Source organism: Amyelois transitella, chromosome 3 (assembly GCF_032362555.1).
Source record: "Amyelois transitella isolate CPQ chromosome 3, ilAmyTran1.1, whole genome shotgun sequence".
NCBI lineage: Eukaryota > Metazoa > Arthropoda > Insecta > Lepidoptera > Pyralidae > Amyelois > Amyelois transitella.
In genome coordinates, this window is record NC_083506.1 from 9,248,778 (window position 1) to 9,264,775 (window position 15,998).

At 37.0% G+C, this 15,998-nt stretch overlaps 1 protein-coding gene across 1 annotated transcript; it reads left to right on the plus strand.

The window, feature by feature from the left end:
- LOC106140075 (short stature homeobox protein 2-like) lies at positions 1 to 13,729 on the plus strand. The gene is made up of 5 exons (XM_060951492.1): positions 1 to 599; positions 4,829 to 5,016; positions 7,745 to 7,802; positions 12,739 to 12,923; positions 13,424 to 13,729. Exons 1-5 carry the CDS (start codon positions 257 to 259, stop codon positions 13,622 to 13,624), a joined length of 975 nt encoding a protein of 324 aa, XP_060807475.1. The 5' UTR covers positions 1 to 256; the 3' UTR covers positions 13,625 to 13,729.
- The last annotated feature ends 2,269 nt before the right edge of the window (positions 13,730 to 15,998 follow it).

The following is a 15,998-nucleotide window of genomic DNA, read 5'->3' on the forward strand; positions in this document are numbered from 1 at the left end:
GTAACCATTGTCACCTCACAAATCGACACCGAACCCCCGGGGGACACATCACACTAACTGCACATTAAACATTCACATTCGACATAACGATAATGTAGGCGTGTATCCCACCGACGGCACGGAAGTGCCGCCAGCGGCCGAGACGCAGGGCGGGCGCGTGCGCGAGCTTTGGGCGGGGTTTCTGATACCGCCCTACTCGCTCGCCCAATAAATTTGAACCTTGTACTGTTTCGAGTTTAGGTTTATTCGGAAGGAAATGATCATTCTGTGGTGTGGTGTGGGCGGGCGTCCGCCTCCATCACGGCGCAGTCGGTTGAGCGTGTCGAGCGATGGCCGCGCGCGACGACGCGTGCGATCGGCAGTAATGGTGATGGAGCGGCTGGCGGACTTCGTCAGCAAGTCTCTGGAGGGTGGCGAAGCACCCGCGCCGCCGCCGGAGCCCGGGGACGGCGAGGACGCGGACGACGTGGAGGTGGACATCACGGCGCTGGACGAGAAGGTGCCGCCGGCCAAGAAGCCCCGCAACTGGCTGCTGTCGCCCGTGCCGACGCACAACTGCAAGAGAGAAGCTAACACAGATGACGATGATGATAAACATGGTAAGACGATAACCAATTGGGATGTAGATATGTATATGTCAACATAATGTTTGATTAGATTCAATCATTCAACTCCAAACGTATTGATACAAAGTGGATTCTGCATTAAAATCAATTTGAGGAATATTTTCTGTGTCTGAACTCTGGAGATATCGTGTAATTAACTGTATGTTAATATCTTAATATTTTTTGACTGGATTTCATGCAAGTCCAAATTTCTTTTTACTTTAAATTCCTAAGTCTATGGTAGGTATAATTTGTTTCAACCAAAGTAAGCTACATTGAAGTATCATCTTTCTGGTCAGTGAGGTGAAAAGACAAAGCTTAAAGTATGCTGATACTGGCTAAATAATCGGAAAGTAATTTCTTTTTTGCATTTAACGAGCAAATTATCATACGGTAATTCCTAACCTTACCCCAGACGTGGCACGTCTTTTGTCGTACTGTGTTTGTCTTACCTTCCCACCTTGAAGCATCATGACTCTGCACTGTATAAGTAGGTAATATACAGATGCAATTTTGTCTTTCCTAGGATGCCCTAGAAAGAAGAATAACTCTTTTATAGCGCATCTACACATGCCGCCGGGATAGCCGGCGGCTTACTGACCGCTTTGATATATATACAGGATGAATTTTAATTCAACTGCATAAATTTAACTGTTAAGTGTACTCATCTAAAGGATATTTAAAAACGTTAAAAGAAAAATATCGATTCATATTTCAGAAAGTACGAAAAAAAAACAAAAGTATCAAAATCCACTATCCTAAATACGTCATATCACCCCGGCCGGCGGAAAAGCGCCGCGTAAGATTCAGAGATCAACGACACATTCAGCTGAGCGATCTCGACAACTCTGTACTTTACTTGATCTTGATACATTTACATGTTTAGTTTTAATTTCTTTTTGTAGTATTGGTATTTAATAAAGCGTGTGACGAAGTTTTTGAGGGTTTTTTAAATGTGAAAATGATGACGTTTAATTTAAATAAAAATAGGCTCAAACGGCTCAGATGCATGGGTATAGTCTATGTTTAGAAAATTGCAGTTGTTTTAAATGTCACCCTGTATTATAAATTACCTATGACAATTAACGTTCGATCAATCACTCAGATCCAGTTCAAGTTCATCTCACGATGACTAATTATTATTAATTTATCTTTAAAATAATTTGCATTATAATAATAAAACCTTGAAGAATAAGTTTATCAACTTACATTTGCGGTATTCACACATTTTGTATAAACTGAACTACACTATATAAGTTTGTAATAGTTTGTTAAGTTCTTAACATAAATTCCCAAATATAGGATTTTTCCTTTATCTGTATTATTCCTTACCCCATACTTTATACCTTATTATGTCCTCACTTTGTCCTTAACGTGAATGAAGGTCAACGAGAAGGAGGTCCCCAGTTTTAAATGTCCTTTTGAGGAACGGAACCCTAAAAGTATTCTATTAAATTGGTATATTTTTTTCAAAACAAGGATATAATCTTGTATGTATTTATGCATTTTTTAAGAATAAGTATGTATTTTTCAGTATGCATGTAAACTTTATCGCACCACCAACTTAAAGTTTTTCTGTTTGGTCAGCTGGTTGACTGGTAGAGAATACCAAACGGCATTAAGTCCGCCTTTTGTACATTTTTTTGTGCAATTAAGTTTTAAATAAATAAATAAATATAACACAAGGATACAAAATAGGATTTCTTATCCTTCTATTTTGTCCGTACCTCAAAAGGACGAATTTATTTTGCTCGGCCACATTGTCGTTCATCGTGAATCCCATGGGAACAGTACCTACCTACTACTTTCAGGGATATATGTACAGTGTGATACCCACATAGTAAAGAATAATTAAGTATACAAGTTTCGTCGTAATCGTAATCGGTAAATTTTTCAGGAATTTTTAATTTGAACAAACTGACATACCTACTTACGTAGGTCAGTAAAACGGGACTCTGTTACTAAGTCTCCACTGTCCGTCTGTCTGTCACCAGGCTAGTATCTCATAAACAGTGATAGCTAAAACGCCGATTTTTTTAAATTACGTTGCCGTTATAACATCAAATTCTTAAAATAAAAAAATACTAATATTACCTACATGTAGGTGTCCTCATACAATAAACTTGTTATTTCGTATTTTTTTGTTCAATAATAATAACGGCAAAATGTAGACGCTTTAAATTTACTTGTATATCACCTTTCATAATAAATTATAAAATAAGGTATAAACGACAAACAATTAAAATATTGTTAATACCATTGACAAAAACATAATAAAGCTATCTAAATAACTATGAAAATGTGAATAAAATTTAAGAGGTAAAGTTTTTCAATTGGATTGTTTTTTTTTGTAAAGACAAAGTAGATAATTCGGAAATAAGTACTTAATAGATGAAGAACTACAGAAGCTTACATTTGCGCTTGGCCCGACGCGTAGGTAGGTACTTCGTGAATTCAACACTGCTTATTCACTGTTGTCTCAGTAAAGTATCCTCGAAATTTTCTAAATTAATTAAGTCTCAAACAACAAATTTGACACCACTTTCAAAACAAAAGGTGTATTTAAGTAAGTACTTACTTAGCGAATGAAACATAGACCTGCCAACGCAAATCCTATTCTCCGAAACAATCATTAATGAATATCATCGAGGATTAGCGAGCGCCGAGAGACAGACGAAATGAAAAAGCCCTTAATGGATATCCGGAAAAGACTTTTCAATCAAATAAATCACAGACACCGAGTTTATCGGGGTATTCGCGCTTTCGTCAATTAATCACTGTTCCCAGGTCGTTAGACGACTAAGGAGTCTTGAAGCTAAAGGGGAGAGCGGGAGTGGCCCACAGCGCCGCCCACACTTGGATAATCCCGCCATTTACATAATTGCCGTATAAAAAGGAGAGCTTCCCAATTTGTTAAATTGCTTTAAACGACTGTGAACGTATCGCCGGCGTTAGCCAGTGACTAGAGACCAGAGACTTTCCCAAGTTGATCTGTACCTTGTGTCGCTTGTGTTGGCTAATTGTCGCTTATTTAAAATATCGCATTATTTGTTGTAATTTTCGATAATTGATCGAAGGTTGTAATAGAACGTTGTAGGTCGAGCGGATAAATTGCTTGAGAAAACTAGCCGAGTGGAATCTTACCGCGAAGTTTCAATGATTAATTATTTCCAAATTTTGTTTTACTTTGATAGTTAACCGGTGTTCTTACGGTGAGAGAAATCTTTGCTCATTCAGACAACTGTGCATAAACCTATCTTACCACAATTCAATATGAGTAAGGTTCCCCGGGTTTAACGCCAGAAAGCTGATGCAAACATACTATTTTCCCAATAGATATTTTCCCATACCATTTAAAACTAAGCACATGTCAAACGATTTGGAGGACCCTTATAATACGCACATTTACTACTATTAGCAAATTACTAGTGAACTCCAAACATTTAATCGGGAACGAATCAATTTACAACATTTATCTTTAAGTTGACACAGATTGCGACATCAATATTACTTAGAGCGATACTGCCACAGTGCCCGGGGCGCGGGCCCTGCATCCCCGGGGAGCTAAACACAATCTCGTATGGAATGCTGATTTGAAGGGCACTTCTAAGCACCGCGTTATTCTCACAAATTTCTATTACTACGTATTAGACAATTTAAAGATATAGATACTAATTTTATACAGACAAACCACGCGGATTGCTGCCCAAGCAAAATTTGTATTTGTTTCTTTATTTGGGTCCGATAATTTTAACTCCGCAGGAATATTAAATCCGCAACACGGTCAATTTTAAAGTGGGCACGTTTAGACACGTATGATTTTTCCAACAAATTTTAGACGTAAAAGCAAGATAATACAAGAATTTTGTTGGATACTTTCAGCTTTAGTCTTAATTTATTTCAACTACTTAAGTATAATCTAAAAAAAAAAACATGAATAATTGAGCTATCAAACTTTGAGATTTTCATTATTTAAAAAAATTAAAGTAACTATAAGGATTTCTCTCTACAATTTTAACAAGTAATTATGTAAATAATAAACCTAAATATGAACTTAACGAAACATGATATAAAAAGGTACACATCTTGTAATCTATCAGAACCAAAAAAATCTTTTAAGTAATACTTAATACATCCCTACTGCGTTCATTCTGGGATTTCGTTTATAATCCATAATATTTTGGAAGTATGGAATTTATTTATTACTGAGCACCTTCTGACAGATCACCCTGACAAGTCGCCCAACAGCCTGGGCAGTAACGGAGGCGGCAAGCAGCGGCGGTCTCGCACCAACTTCACATTGGAGCAGCTGGGGGAGCTGGAGAGGTTGTTCGACGAGACTCACTACCCTGACGCCTTCATGAGGGAGGAGCTCAGTCAGAGACTCGGCTTAAGCGAGGCTAGAGTGCAGGTGATAATATATTACGGCTATATGGGTTGAACATTTCCTTTTATCTACAATTAGTATTCATCTATACTAATATTATAAAGGTGAAGAGTTTGTTTGTTTGTACGCGCTAATCTCAGGAACTACTGGTGCGAATCAAAAAATCTGTGTTGAATAGACCATTTATCGAGGAAGGCTTGAGGCTATATAACATCACGCTGCAACTATTAGGAGCAAAGAAATAATGGAAAATGTGAAAAAGAACAAGGGCTTCAATGACGTCGCGGGCACAGCTATTTTATTATAACTAAGGTTTTGATAGGATGTTTATAACTACCTCGAAACAAAAAGGACTAATGAAATATCGCGCGTCAGTGTACCCAAAGCTTGTATAATATTAATAATGTTATCCAGTCACCCTCTTAACATTGTGACCCCTCATTGCTAATGCAAGTAATTAGCTGCGAGTCCAACAAGTCTTTATCAGCCATACATCTCGATTACTGCATGATCGGCGTTAAGTGGCCTATGTTCCAATGGCTGGTAATATAAATTAATAATTGTACATATGGTAACCACTGTACAAAAGTAAGCGTGAATGAAAAAAGTGAAATGTTTACATATTATAGAGTCATCTTCTTTTATTTGCATCGTTAGTTTTAAAACCTAAATAAATAATTACAGTAGGTATTATTTATATTCAAGTTTTTAGGCATACATAATTAAACTTTAACAAAAGTCGCTGTCTTGGAAAGATTGGAAAGATGAATTTGTAATTAATAAAATTATATATTTTATGGCCCTACACATAGTTAAAGCTACAAAATAAACAGTTTATATTTCTAATCTTTCCATTTAGTTACTGTAAAAATACTTTGGCAAAGAATTGCTTATGGCACACATCTGTAATTTCAATATTGTGTGATTCGATACAGGAATAAATAAGAAAGGTTGGCCGGTCAGTACGTCTTCACTAGTGTCAAGAGGATTGTCCTGTTTAGGAATGATTGAATTTTATGGGACAACAACTGATTTCTGTATTTTTCATCCTTCATGATTGTGTTTATTGTGTATATTTTTTTAAAGTAAAGAAAATTTTGTCCTCTAAAATATTTCAAGCTTTATTTTACGTGGTTTGATAAAAAAAGAACTTGACATAGCAATTTATTATTTACTTTATTAGTAGTGACCAGTATAAATTGTTTATAATAATTATAGTAAAATGTTTACGATTAATTTGAAATCTAAATAAAATGTTTAAAAAACAAATGAACTTTATACACTTACAATTAATTAACAAGTAGTAAATTAAGTTAAACGGAACAGTAGTAAAGGGTATGTTTATGTGTGTTTGTTGTGTATTGTCTAATGTAATCAGCGCTAATGAACGCGCCCCTAGTTAGCGATCGGTCTCGCTCCCACTCTAGTGTCGTTTCGCTCGCACCTTCCCATTGGCCTGTGACACCGCTCGCAATGTCTCGGTTATAATATAAAAATAATTATGAACGCCGGTGGTCAAACGGTTAATATATAAGGTACCCGACTGAATTTCAAATCGTACTGTGGCCATGGCAAATCACACTCCGAGTAATATACTTATACTAGCGTGAGATAGTTATTTTGGGCATCATTGAATGCCTCAAGGAAAAATAATTTTCCCCATTTTTTTCACATTTTCCATTATTTATTCGCTCCTTATAGTTGCAGCGTGATGATAAATAACCTTGTAAGTCTTCCTCGATAAATGGTCTATTAAACACAAAAATAATTTTTCAATTCGAACCAGTAGTTCCTGAGATTAGCGGGTTCAAATAAACAAACTTTATTTAAACGAATAACAGCGAACGAATCTTCAGCTTTATAATATAAGTATAGATTATTTTCATGGCTAACCGATGACCTATTATGTTGAAGGAAAAACAGTATAATCAGTCGTGCACATTCAGGCCTGGATGTTAATACGATCTAAATGGAAAAGGCCGTGAAATGCGTCGGTGGTCGAATCGGTTAAAATGCGTGAGGTTGCGGAGATCATACAGGAGTCGCTTTGTGTAAAAACCTGACTCACCCAATACAGAGTAATGAGGCCACAACCGAGACTAGTCAGAAGAAAGATAATGGGTTAGGCCGTGAAGCACAGGCGGGTGTTGCTTCGTATTAAACTTGATGTAAAAACCTTTGATTGTCAATTTTAATCCTGTAGCTGGTTAAGTGAAAATGTGATGTGACTGATTAAGTACATTAGATGCGACGACACTTTTACCAACAAGACTTTTAACATGACCCAAATTCTACGTTCCAACATTTTACGAAGTCATTACCTTACGAAGTTGAGTCGGGTACGAACTAGGTTGTTGACTAGGCTCGCTCAGGCAAAAATAAGGAATAGTCCATAATCCATAATAAAATAGGTAACATTTGGTCTGCACCCCAGTGTTTGTAGTACCACATAGTGGCACAGCGTGCAATCAGTGAAACGTGCCCCCCGGTAATGCGGTTATGTTTCTTTGTTGTTTATTCGAGTCCTTTATGTCAGTATCTACTTATTATATTTTATTCAAAATGCCTTTCAAATAAAGAATCATAATTTGATTTTAAAAAGTTACCTAGTATTAACTTTTGCATGTAATATTTAGCTCGATTTAAAACCCCCGCACCTTAAAAAAATGTGTTCGACATTGAGGTGTGTCATTTTTCTCTTAAAAATAATTTAATCCAGTACGTCCATTTAATCAACTGTTACTTTTTCTAGGTTTGGTTTCAAAATCGACGGGCGAAATGTAGAAAACACGAGAGCCAGATGCACAAAGGTAAGTAAGCAAACTTACACAAATATTTGAAGCGAAATACCTCTGTACTTTGATGGATATTTCTCCAGAGTGAAAACAAAACAGCGTTACATAGAATCACGGCTGTATCCTGTATGGGGTAGAAAAAGAGCCAACAGCCAAAAAAACGGAACGGCCACCTTCACGATTCAAATAGGTAGTTTGCTAGCCCATCATCACCTAAAAATTATTTTAAGTTACTGTTTTGTTGATCGAATTAAATAACAAAGATTCTATTCACTATTTATCAATGTAAGAAATCATCTCAATATTGTGTTTAATTATACTTTTTGGTAACACGCAGAAACCAAATTTATGACAATTTCGGAGCACGCATCTACGCCGTAGTTTTCTTGCTACGCAGAGGACACCGTCTACGACCGCTCGTAGCCTGTCTACGGCGCGTACGAGTAGCTTGTATCTGACGTATTGAACTTATATACATATTGACTTTTAAAACATTATTTCATTTTCGGTTACTGTTATCAGTTATTAGTTATAACAGATTTAGAAACACTTTCTTAGTGAGGATTAACATCTTGTGAAAAGTTCTAAGAATTAATTTTAATGTTAAATAATGAGTACTATAATTATTATGATCGTAAATTACTTCGATGTACCACCGTTCATAAATCCCGTTCAATTCATTAAATGAATAAATTAAAACCACAAAATAAATGGGAGTTGTGATAATTTAATATATTCGTTTAATTAAGTTTGTCGTATAGGCATGCTACATTACACTTTGTATACGGGACGTACGTTTCGGTCGGCAATGCAGTCTGAAATTGCAAATTGAAAATAATTCTGGCAAACTATTCGGCGCGTTGGCTCCGCTTTTAATCGCTCATTCGTGCGTAAATCAGTTTCTGTACAATTTAGTATAAACCGGTGCACATCGAGTATCATAGCGCAGCACATTACGTATTCTCCATCACTCCGTCTAACTCGATTACGAATCCCGCCGGCGCCGGTCCGACTCTAACAGTTTTTTAATTCGACCATAACTCACGCGGATGAATAATTAAAATGGCGGGCCGGGAATCGCGCGAAATGGTAAAAAACGCGGGAAACCGGGAACACGACGCGCGGCGATAAATTCGGGAAATTGCACAACGCACTTAGCAATCGGGTCTCGGCACGGGGCGGTCAAGATTCAAGTCCCATCTCAGCGAACCACTCATAAGTTTCTTCTAAATTATAGCCGTCAATTAGATCTAGGGGAGCTTTGTTCCGTGGACAGGATTGGTTTTATCTATATTATATTAAATTTTTTCTATATTATATACCTAAATATATGATCAAATATAATCTATAAGTGAATATGATAAAATTTATTTCGATTGGCCGGATTTATTATATTTACATTATACACATCTTTGGTATTTATTGCACAATGTAGTATAAATTGCTTAACCTTATTCTATGTCTATGATATGATATCAACAAAAAATATGAGTAGCATTAATTTAATTTATATTCAGCATTACACCGATGTAAAAAAACCTAGAGAAAGAAACCCATCCGTTCCTATTATTGCAGAAATATTTTTCTTCTTGTCCTATTTCCCCAGTAATCTTGAATCTGACATGAATCCCGTCAGATTGCGGTAATGGGCTGTCTTCTTCAATAAAGTAATATAATCAAGCAAGACATGGGAAGATCATACCAGCGATTATAAAGGCGACTGTACATATTGGGCCGAACGTGTTAGCAAAGACCAACATATTCTCGAAAACTTGCAATTTTTTTTACTATGCTATCTAGACCTAACATTCGTCTCGTTCGAGAGTGCAAGATTAATGCTATATGTAAATTGTAACTCAACGATAAGAACATTTTGTAAGAAAATACATACAAATTAACAAAAAATATTCAGGGCAATCTGAGTAAGATCTTCCACCTAACCTGACCCGGCTTCGAAACAGAGACTCAGATGAAAGCACGTTACCACTGCGCCATTGACGAACGTCAGAATGTTTATTGTAGGTGTACAGTGGCCTTAACAGCAAGCGGTTAACAGAGCGTCAAGCGGAAAAAAGCCGCTCGCCGGAATCGAATAAAATGATTCCCCGGGGGAGCCATTCGGACGCAATCGCGCCGTCCCCTGCTAAATGTCTTATTAACTTATGTCCCTCCCTCCCTTCCCCCCTTTACCCCGGCTAACACGAGAACAATCATGTAAAGTGAAATGAAACGGTTATTTGCAACGTTTCGCTTGCCCCTTTGAAGGAGGTGACGAGATTCCGGGTTATATTGATTAAATCTGTCCTTTGCGGTGGCGTTATGTTGGTAATATTAATAATCCGGGTCTGACAGACTAATGTGTTTACTCAGAAGTATTATATTTTTGTTTTATTCTTTTTCATCAGGAGGTTAGTATGTTTTTTTCTCATGGCGGAAATTAAATAATCTAGGAATCAGATACGCTTGTGTCCTTACAATACACGTAAGGATACAAGTGATTTTTTACACGCTCTGAGGTTTCCAGTAGGTACTTTTATTAAGGGACACGAGTAAAAAGTACGGCACGGGATACTAGCGACTGAAATATGTTCAAATCTTGTTTTTTTCATGCAGGCTGGCGATAGTCAACGGTAAACTTCTTTGAAGGCAAAAGCTGGGAACGCAATTCTATGCTTAATGCAAGATAGATATACAATGCGGACAGAAAAGTGTAGATGTAAACAAACATTCAGGCCAATAAAAAGGGACTTTCCGCTAGTAACGCAATAAATCATAAAAATAAGGTAGTATGTCTTCATAAAATTAAGAATTCATTTTTACCGAAGAAATGAATCCCGGGCGCGCTCCGCACCCGCTATAAAAACAATCACAACGCCGTGAAATTCTAGAGTAAAAAGAATACAGACGCCTAATTGTTCCCCTGTTCATAAAATTGTAAAGTTATTCGCGCACAGAGAGGGTGGCGATATTTTATTGCGCAGAAACCGCTGTAAAGATGTTCGGGACGCTTTAAAATAAGCGAGAGGAGGGCCCCGGCCGGCTTACCTTCTAATTCGATTAAATTAAACAACTCAGAGTTAATCAAATAAATGCATGGCGGTCGGTGAGCGGGGGTGGGGGGCCGGACGTGCCGGGTTCGTATTTATGTCGGCACTTCTCGAAAGTAATTCAGTGTCAAATATGGAAATAACTCATACACGCGGGGAGCATCCATTTTGATAATACGGCCGGCGACCGGAGCGCCTCTGATTTACCGCGCGCTCGCCGCCTCCGCGCGTTCCCACTCCAGCGCCCACACATACACGTTGTTTGTGTAAATCACCTCACATTTGCTATTTTCTATGTCAAAGGAAAAGCATTTCAAATAACACATACTTTAAGTTTATATAATTGTGACCTTTGTACATGATCGAACAATTTATTACTTTTACATTTTTGAACTTGCATCTGTTTACACGTTTGATTTTAAAAAACGTTTTAATTATTTTGTTATTTTTACAAAAAAATTATGATCACATCATATAGCAAGAAAAGCTTAAGTTATGTGACAAAATTTACATAAATTTTATAATGAAAGTGGTAGGTATTAAAAACCCAGTAACAATTCTCACTAAGTCTAAAAAAAATTGCTGTCATTTCAATGTTTTATAATTGCCTTGATCTCACAGTATTCTCATTCAAACACAAACACTCAATCCATAATTTCCTTAAGCTCTTTTCAAGTCCTTACATCGAAAATTCTAAAAATACCTTATTTTCAACTTTGCAAAACACAAATCAAATGACTATAAACGGGTTTTCTTAAAGCTATGTTTAATTAAATGAAGACAAAAAGCAATTACACCAAGTCCAATACATCTATTAACGGGTAATTGCGAAAGGTGAAAGTAATTAAATTAATGAATCCTTCAGAGGAGGCCGAACACCTTAAGTCAGTGAGATCCGAGTTAATTTATTAATTGGCCACTTCGCCCGGCGGCTATAAACAACGGATCTCAGTTAATTTACGAGGGAATTATGCTTTACTTAAATATCAATTTAATTACTTGTTCGGTTCGAGGCGGATTTGAGTTTCTCGTTTATCTGCATCAATCGTGGCCTGGTACTGGTAGTATTGAAATTGGAATAAGATTTAAAGCTACACTATATTGAAGATAAATTACGCAGTACTCGTGATGAAAGCTCTGGGTTATTTACGTTACTTATTATATATAATTATATATCACTGTGCTCTTCGCTCGGCCAAGGAGAGAAACAAGTGGCGAGAAACTGTCCGGGCCAAGGTGTCAAATTCAAATTCAAAATTTTTATTCATTTCTATAGGATACTATATATCGCTAAATTATTGTCAAAACGTATGGTTTAACAACATTGGTTGACGTCAAATAAATTACTTAAAAACTAAGTTTACTGCCGCTTCCAAGGCGTCAGTGCAGAAGAAGCGGTAACAAACTGCACTGCAGCATTTTCTTCCCGTCGTTCTTTGATTCCGCAACTGGAGAATTGCGATCTCCAGCAATGAGGACAGCGACGCGAGGAGGAGGACTATGTTCGATAAAGATTAAACCTAATTACAGAAATCTTAATTGATAAAATCTACATTGAATCTCGCTTGCTACGAGTCGCTACGACTAGACGTTCTACGGCGTAGTCAGGCGTAGCTAGCATGTAGCAAGTGTCGTACAATAATGTAAGTCAACGTCAATAATCCACGCGTACATTGTTACGGGAAAAAAACTATTTGTATGCATAAAGAGATGGAGAAAGTAAGCCGCCACTGTTTTGTCTTATGCACAACGATACAAAACCGTTGCAGGATACAGAGATAACTATGCAACTTTCGCAAAAACTCGTGCATTCCTTAGGATTTGCACTATGCATAAATATGCAAAACAAGTTTATCCTTGTGCTTGTGTAATTCTGTCTGAAATCAGTTTAATTATGTCAATAGGTTTACTAGGTGGTGGAGGCACGCCACTCGAGCCGTGCCGTGTAGCGCCGTACGTGTCGGTGCCGCGGCTGTCAGCCGTGCCGCGCGCGCCGCCGCCGCCGCCGCTGCCGTCGCTGGCGCCGCATCCGCCTCCAGCGGCCTTCGCACCGTTCGACTCGGCTTTGCTGTCTGCTGCCGCGCATCAGGTATATCATACTTTTTTAGGTTCAACATGCTTTTGTTTGTTTCTTGGCGATTATTATCTTCATATAAGTTATTTCAACTTATAAGAAGATAATAATCTCCTTCTCTTTATTGTTCTGTTCCTCAATATGTATTATTGAAGATTTACTGTTATTTGTGTTGCTAATTTCCCATCACAAAAAATTTTTACCTTTCTATCCATACCTACCTCCCTCCCTACCATTATAGCGTATTTCCGAAGGCTGCCTTCAGGGCTTTAATATTATATTGTTCAGCTTCCTATCTGACTTAAAACTTCTTTGGGACGTCTAAGTTTTTAGCGTTGTGGTCTTTTATTTGATTTCAACGACATCTGCAGGAAAGGTGGTGTACTTTCAACAAGGTCACACCTTCTACTTAATAGCAGACTGTATGGCGTTCGGCAGAGAAAAACTTCTTTATGCATACGTCTTAAGAAGTCTTATGTATAAATAGGTCAACTTCAGCTTTTGTATACCTACAGTACGCGAGCGCAGCAGCAGCGGCGGCGGCGGCTCTCTGCCCGCCGTACGCGGGGCTGGCGGCACTCGCAGCTCGCTGCCGGTCGTCCTCCATCGCCGACCTCCGCCTCAAGGCGCGCCGCCACGCCGCCGCGCTCGCCGCCGCCCGCGCGCCTTCGCCCCCGCCGCCGCCGCCCCCACAGTCCGCCTCCGCAGACACATAGCCTATTATAGTTCTTAACGAGATGACCGCAAGTTAATCCCCCTAAGGTGGATATTTGAAATTGAAGATCTACCTACTTACTGATTTTAGTTTATCAATAATTTCAAATTAGACGTCAAGCCATTTGGTTTGGTTGACTGAAACAAAAATCATGAAAAAAAAATTCATAAAGACCTATTTTAATCATATTAAAAACATAATAATTATAAATTAACAAAAAAAATAAAAGCATGCCGCACTTAGAATATTATATACTCAATCAGAACCGTATTGTAAATGTAAAATTAGTTATTATTTTCTCATCATATTTTAACCGATTTAAGAAGAACTTATGTTTCTAAAAATGTTTCTAAAAAAATGGTTTATTAACTCGAATATACCATTTTTTCGACCGGGTTACACACCTTAATGCATGATTAATGCAATGTTTATAAGTATTGAAGAATGTTCATCGTCCTGCATTATAGGAGCAGGAACAAACCTCAGCTTAATGACATTAAAACTACCTACTACCACTTTGTTAAATAAAATGCTGATTTAGATTTAAATTAATGTAATTGGCTTCCTATGTATCTTTATTTCGCGCATGCATTATGTAAATTTTAAAGCAACAGTTCTATGTAGGTACTTTTACTTTTGTAAAGGGGCATCGGTGGTCGTAGTGCTCCGCAGAAAGGCATCAATGACTAATAATGTACATTAGTATGAATACTAACCGATGCTCTTACGGTGTTGGAAAACATCGTGAGGAAAGCTGCACATTTAGGCAACTGGATGTGTAACTATAATCGATCCAATACGGGTTAGGTCCCCCCGCAAAGGTTACGAAAGTCAGATAGGAGCCGCTTCGTGTAAAAACGTGACTCACCTCATCTATAATCCGTTATCCATGGTCAGAGGTATAATCCATGATCCATGGTCAAACGTATGCCTTTGACCACCTCTCCAGAACGGTGAGGATGCAATCGAGACTTAAGCCAGAAGGACTTACTTTTACTTTACGAGAAGTTACTCTTACTTTTGATAGACTAAGAACTTATTTCTAAGTATTATCATATAGATGCCGTATACGTGTGTGTGTATAATGTAGTCTTTGCTTCAAAAACGCATAGAAGTAATGTGTGATAAATAAATAGAATATTGTTTCGATTCATGTTATGAAAGGAAGTGAACTTTGACCAAATGAACTGTGAATTTGTATATTGTTAAACTGTGATAAGTGCACGCGTTGGAAGGTTTAATCCTCGTTAAATTCATTTAGCCTTAACTGGACTTAATTGTAATAAAGTTACTGATATTGTCTAATATTAAAACAAACGCGTTTTTGATTATAAATTGTTGTAAATACTTACTAAGTTATCTGGTTAACTTATTGTGTTTAGTACTGAATTCAAAATGCTCTGTTCATAGCTGTATAATTATTAATTACAATAATATTTATTACTACACTAAATAAATATAATAGAGGAAGTTTCTTTTCTCCATTTATTTTATACAGATAATGACCTAGACAGCTACTGGTTGGTACGTTATACTTAAACTTTGTTAGTCTCTATATATTCCATATTTACAAATTCTATTTTTCTACAAAAGTGATCACGTAGGGAAAATCACAATGCTGCATAATACACAATATTATGATAAGAGGGAATCACATCAAATTACATCAATTTCGAATAAAAATAAATGCATCTCCGTTGAAAATAATATTAGAATGAGAGACCGCGAGCAATGAGTGATACAGATGAGTTCGCGATTTGCTGCGAGTCCCATTAATCAGGGCTCGGGCACAGGGCTCTCTCCGCTACCGACCGGGGATTCAAACTATGGAGAGTGTAAAATAGTCACTTAACATAAAAAAACTAGAGACATCCGTTTTCGACCAACAAAAAAGATTGTACCTAAACAAGTTACTTAAACCAACATTAACTTAACTAATTAAAAATAATAAATATAAGTATAATAAAATTAATATAAGTATAGTAAAATTAATGTAAGTAGGTATAATTATACTTATATTAATTTTACCAATGTGTTTTGATATTGGGCTTTTAATGCTCTGCCTAGATGCAGTGTCCTAAACGCCTATAATTTTTTCTCATATTAAAGCCAAAAATCTCGAATCGTGAATTCGAATTTAACAATCCTTGGCGTAAGAGAAAAGTTATCTTAGCAGTTAAATCAAAATTTCAAAGTTACATCTTAAACTGTTTTAAAAATTGTGTTCTGCTCATATATAAATAGGTTTAGTAGACTCCTACAAACTTATGTCTGATTACTATAATTTCATAGAATTAAAAATATTTGGTTTTAAACAAGCGCACTCGCTAATCAATTATGTCTATGGTAATATATAATTCGCCGAGAAGAAAAGA

Coding starts and splice junctions, on each gene's coding strand:
- LOC106140075 (XM_060951492.1), top strand. CDS start 257: ATGATCATTCTGTGGTGTGGTGTGGGCGGGCGTCCGCCTCCATCACGG. Junction 600..4,828: donor TGACGATGATGATAAACATG/GTAAGACGATAA, acceptor ACCTTCTGACAG/ATCACCCTGACAAGTCGCCC. Junction 5,017..7,744: donor TAAGCGAGGCTAGAGTGCAG/GTGATAATATAT, acceptor TACTTTTTCTAG/GTTTGGTTTCAAAATCGACG.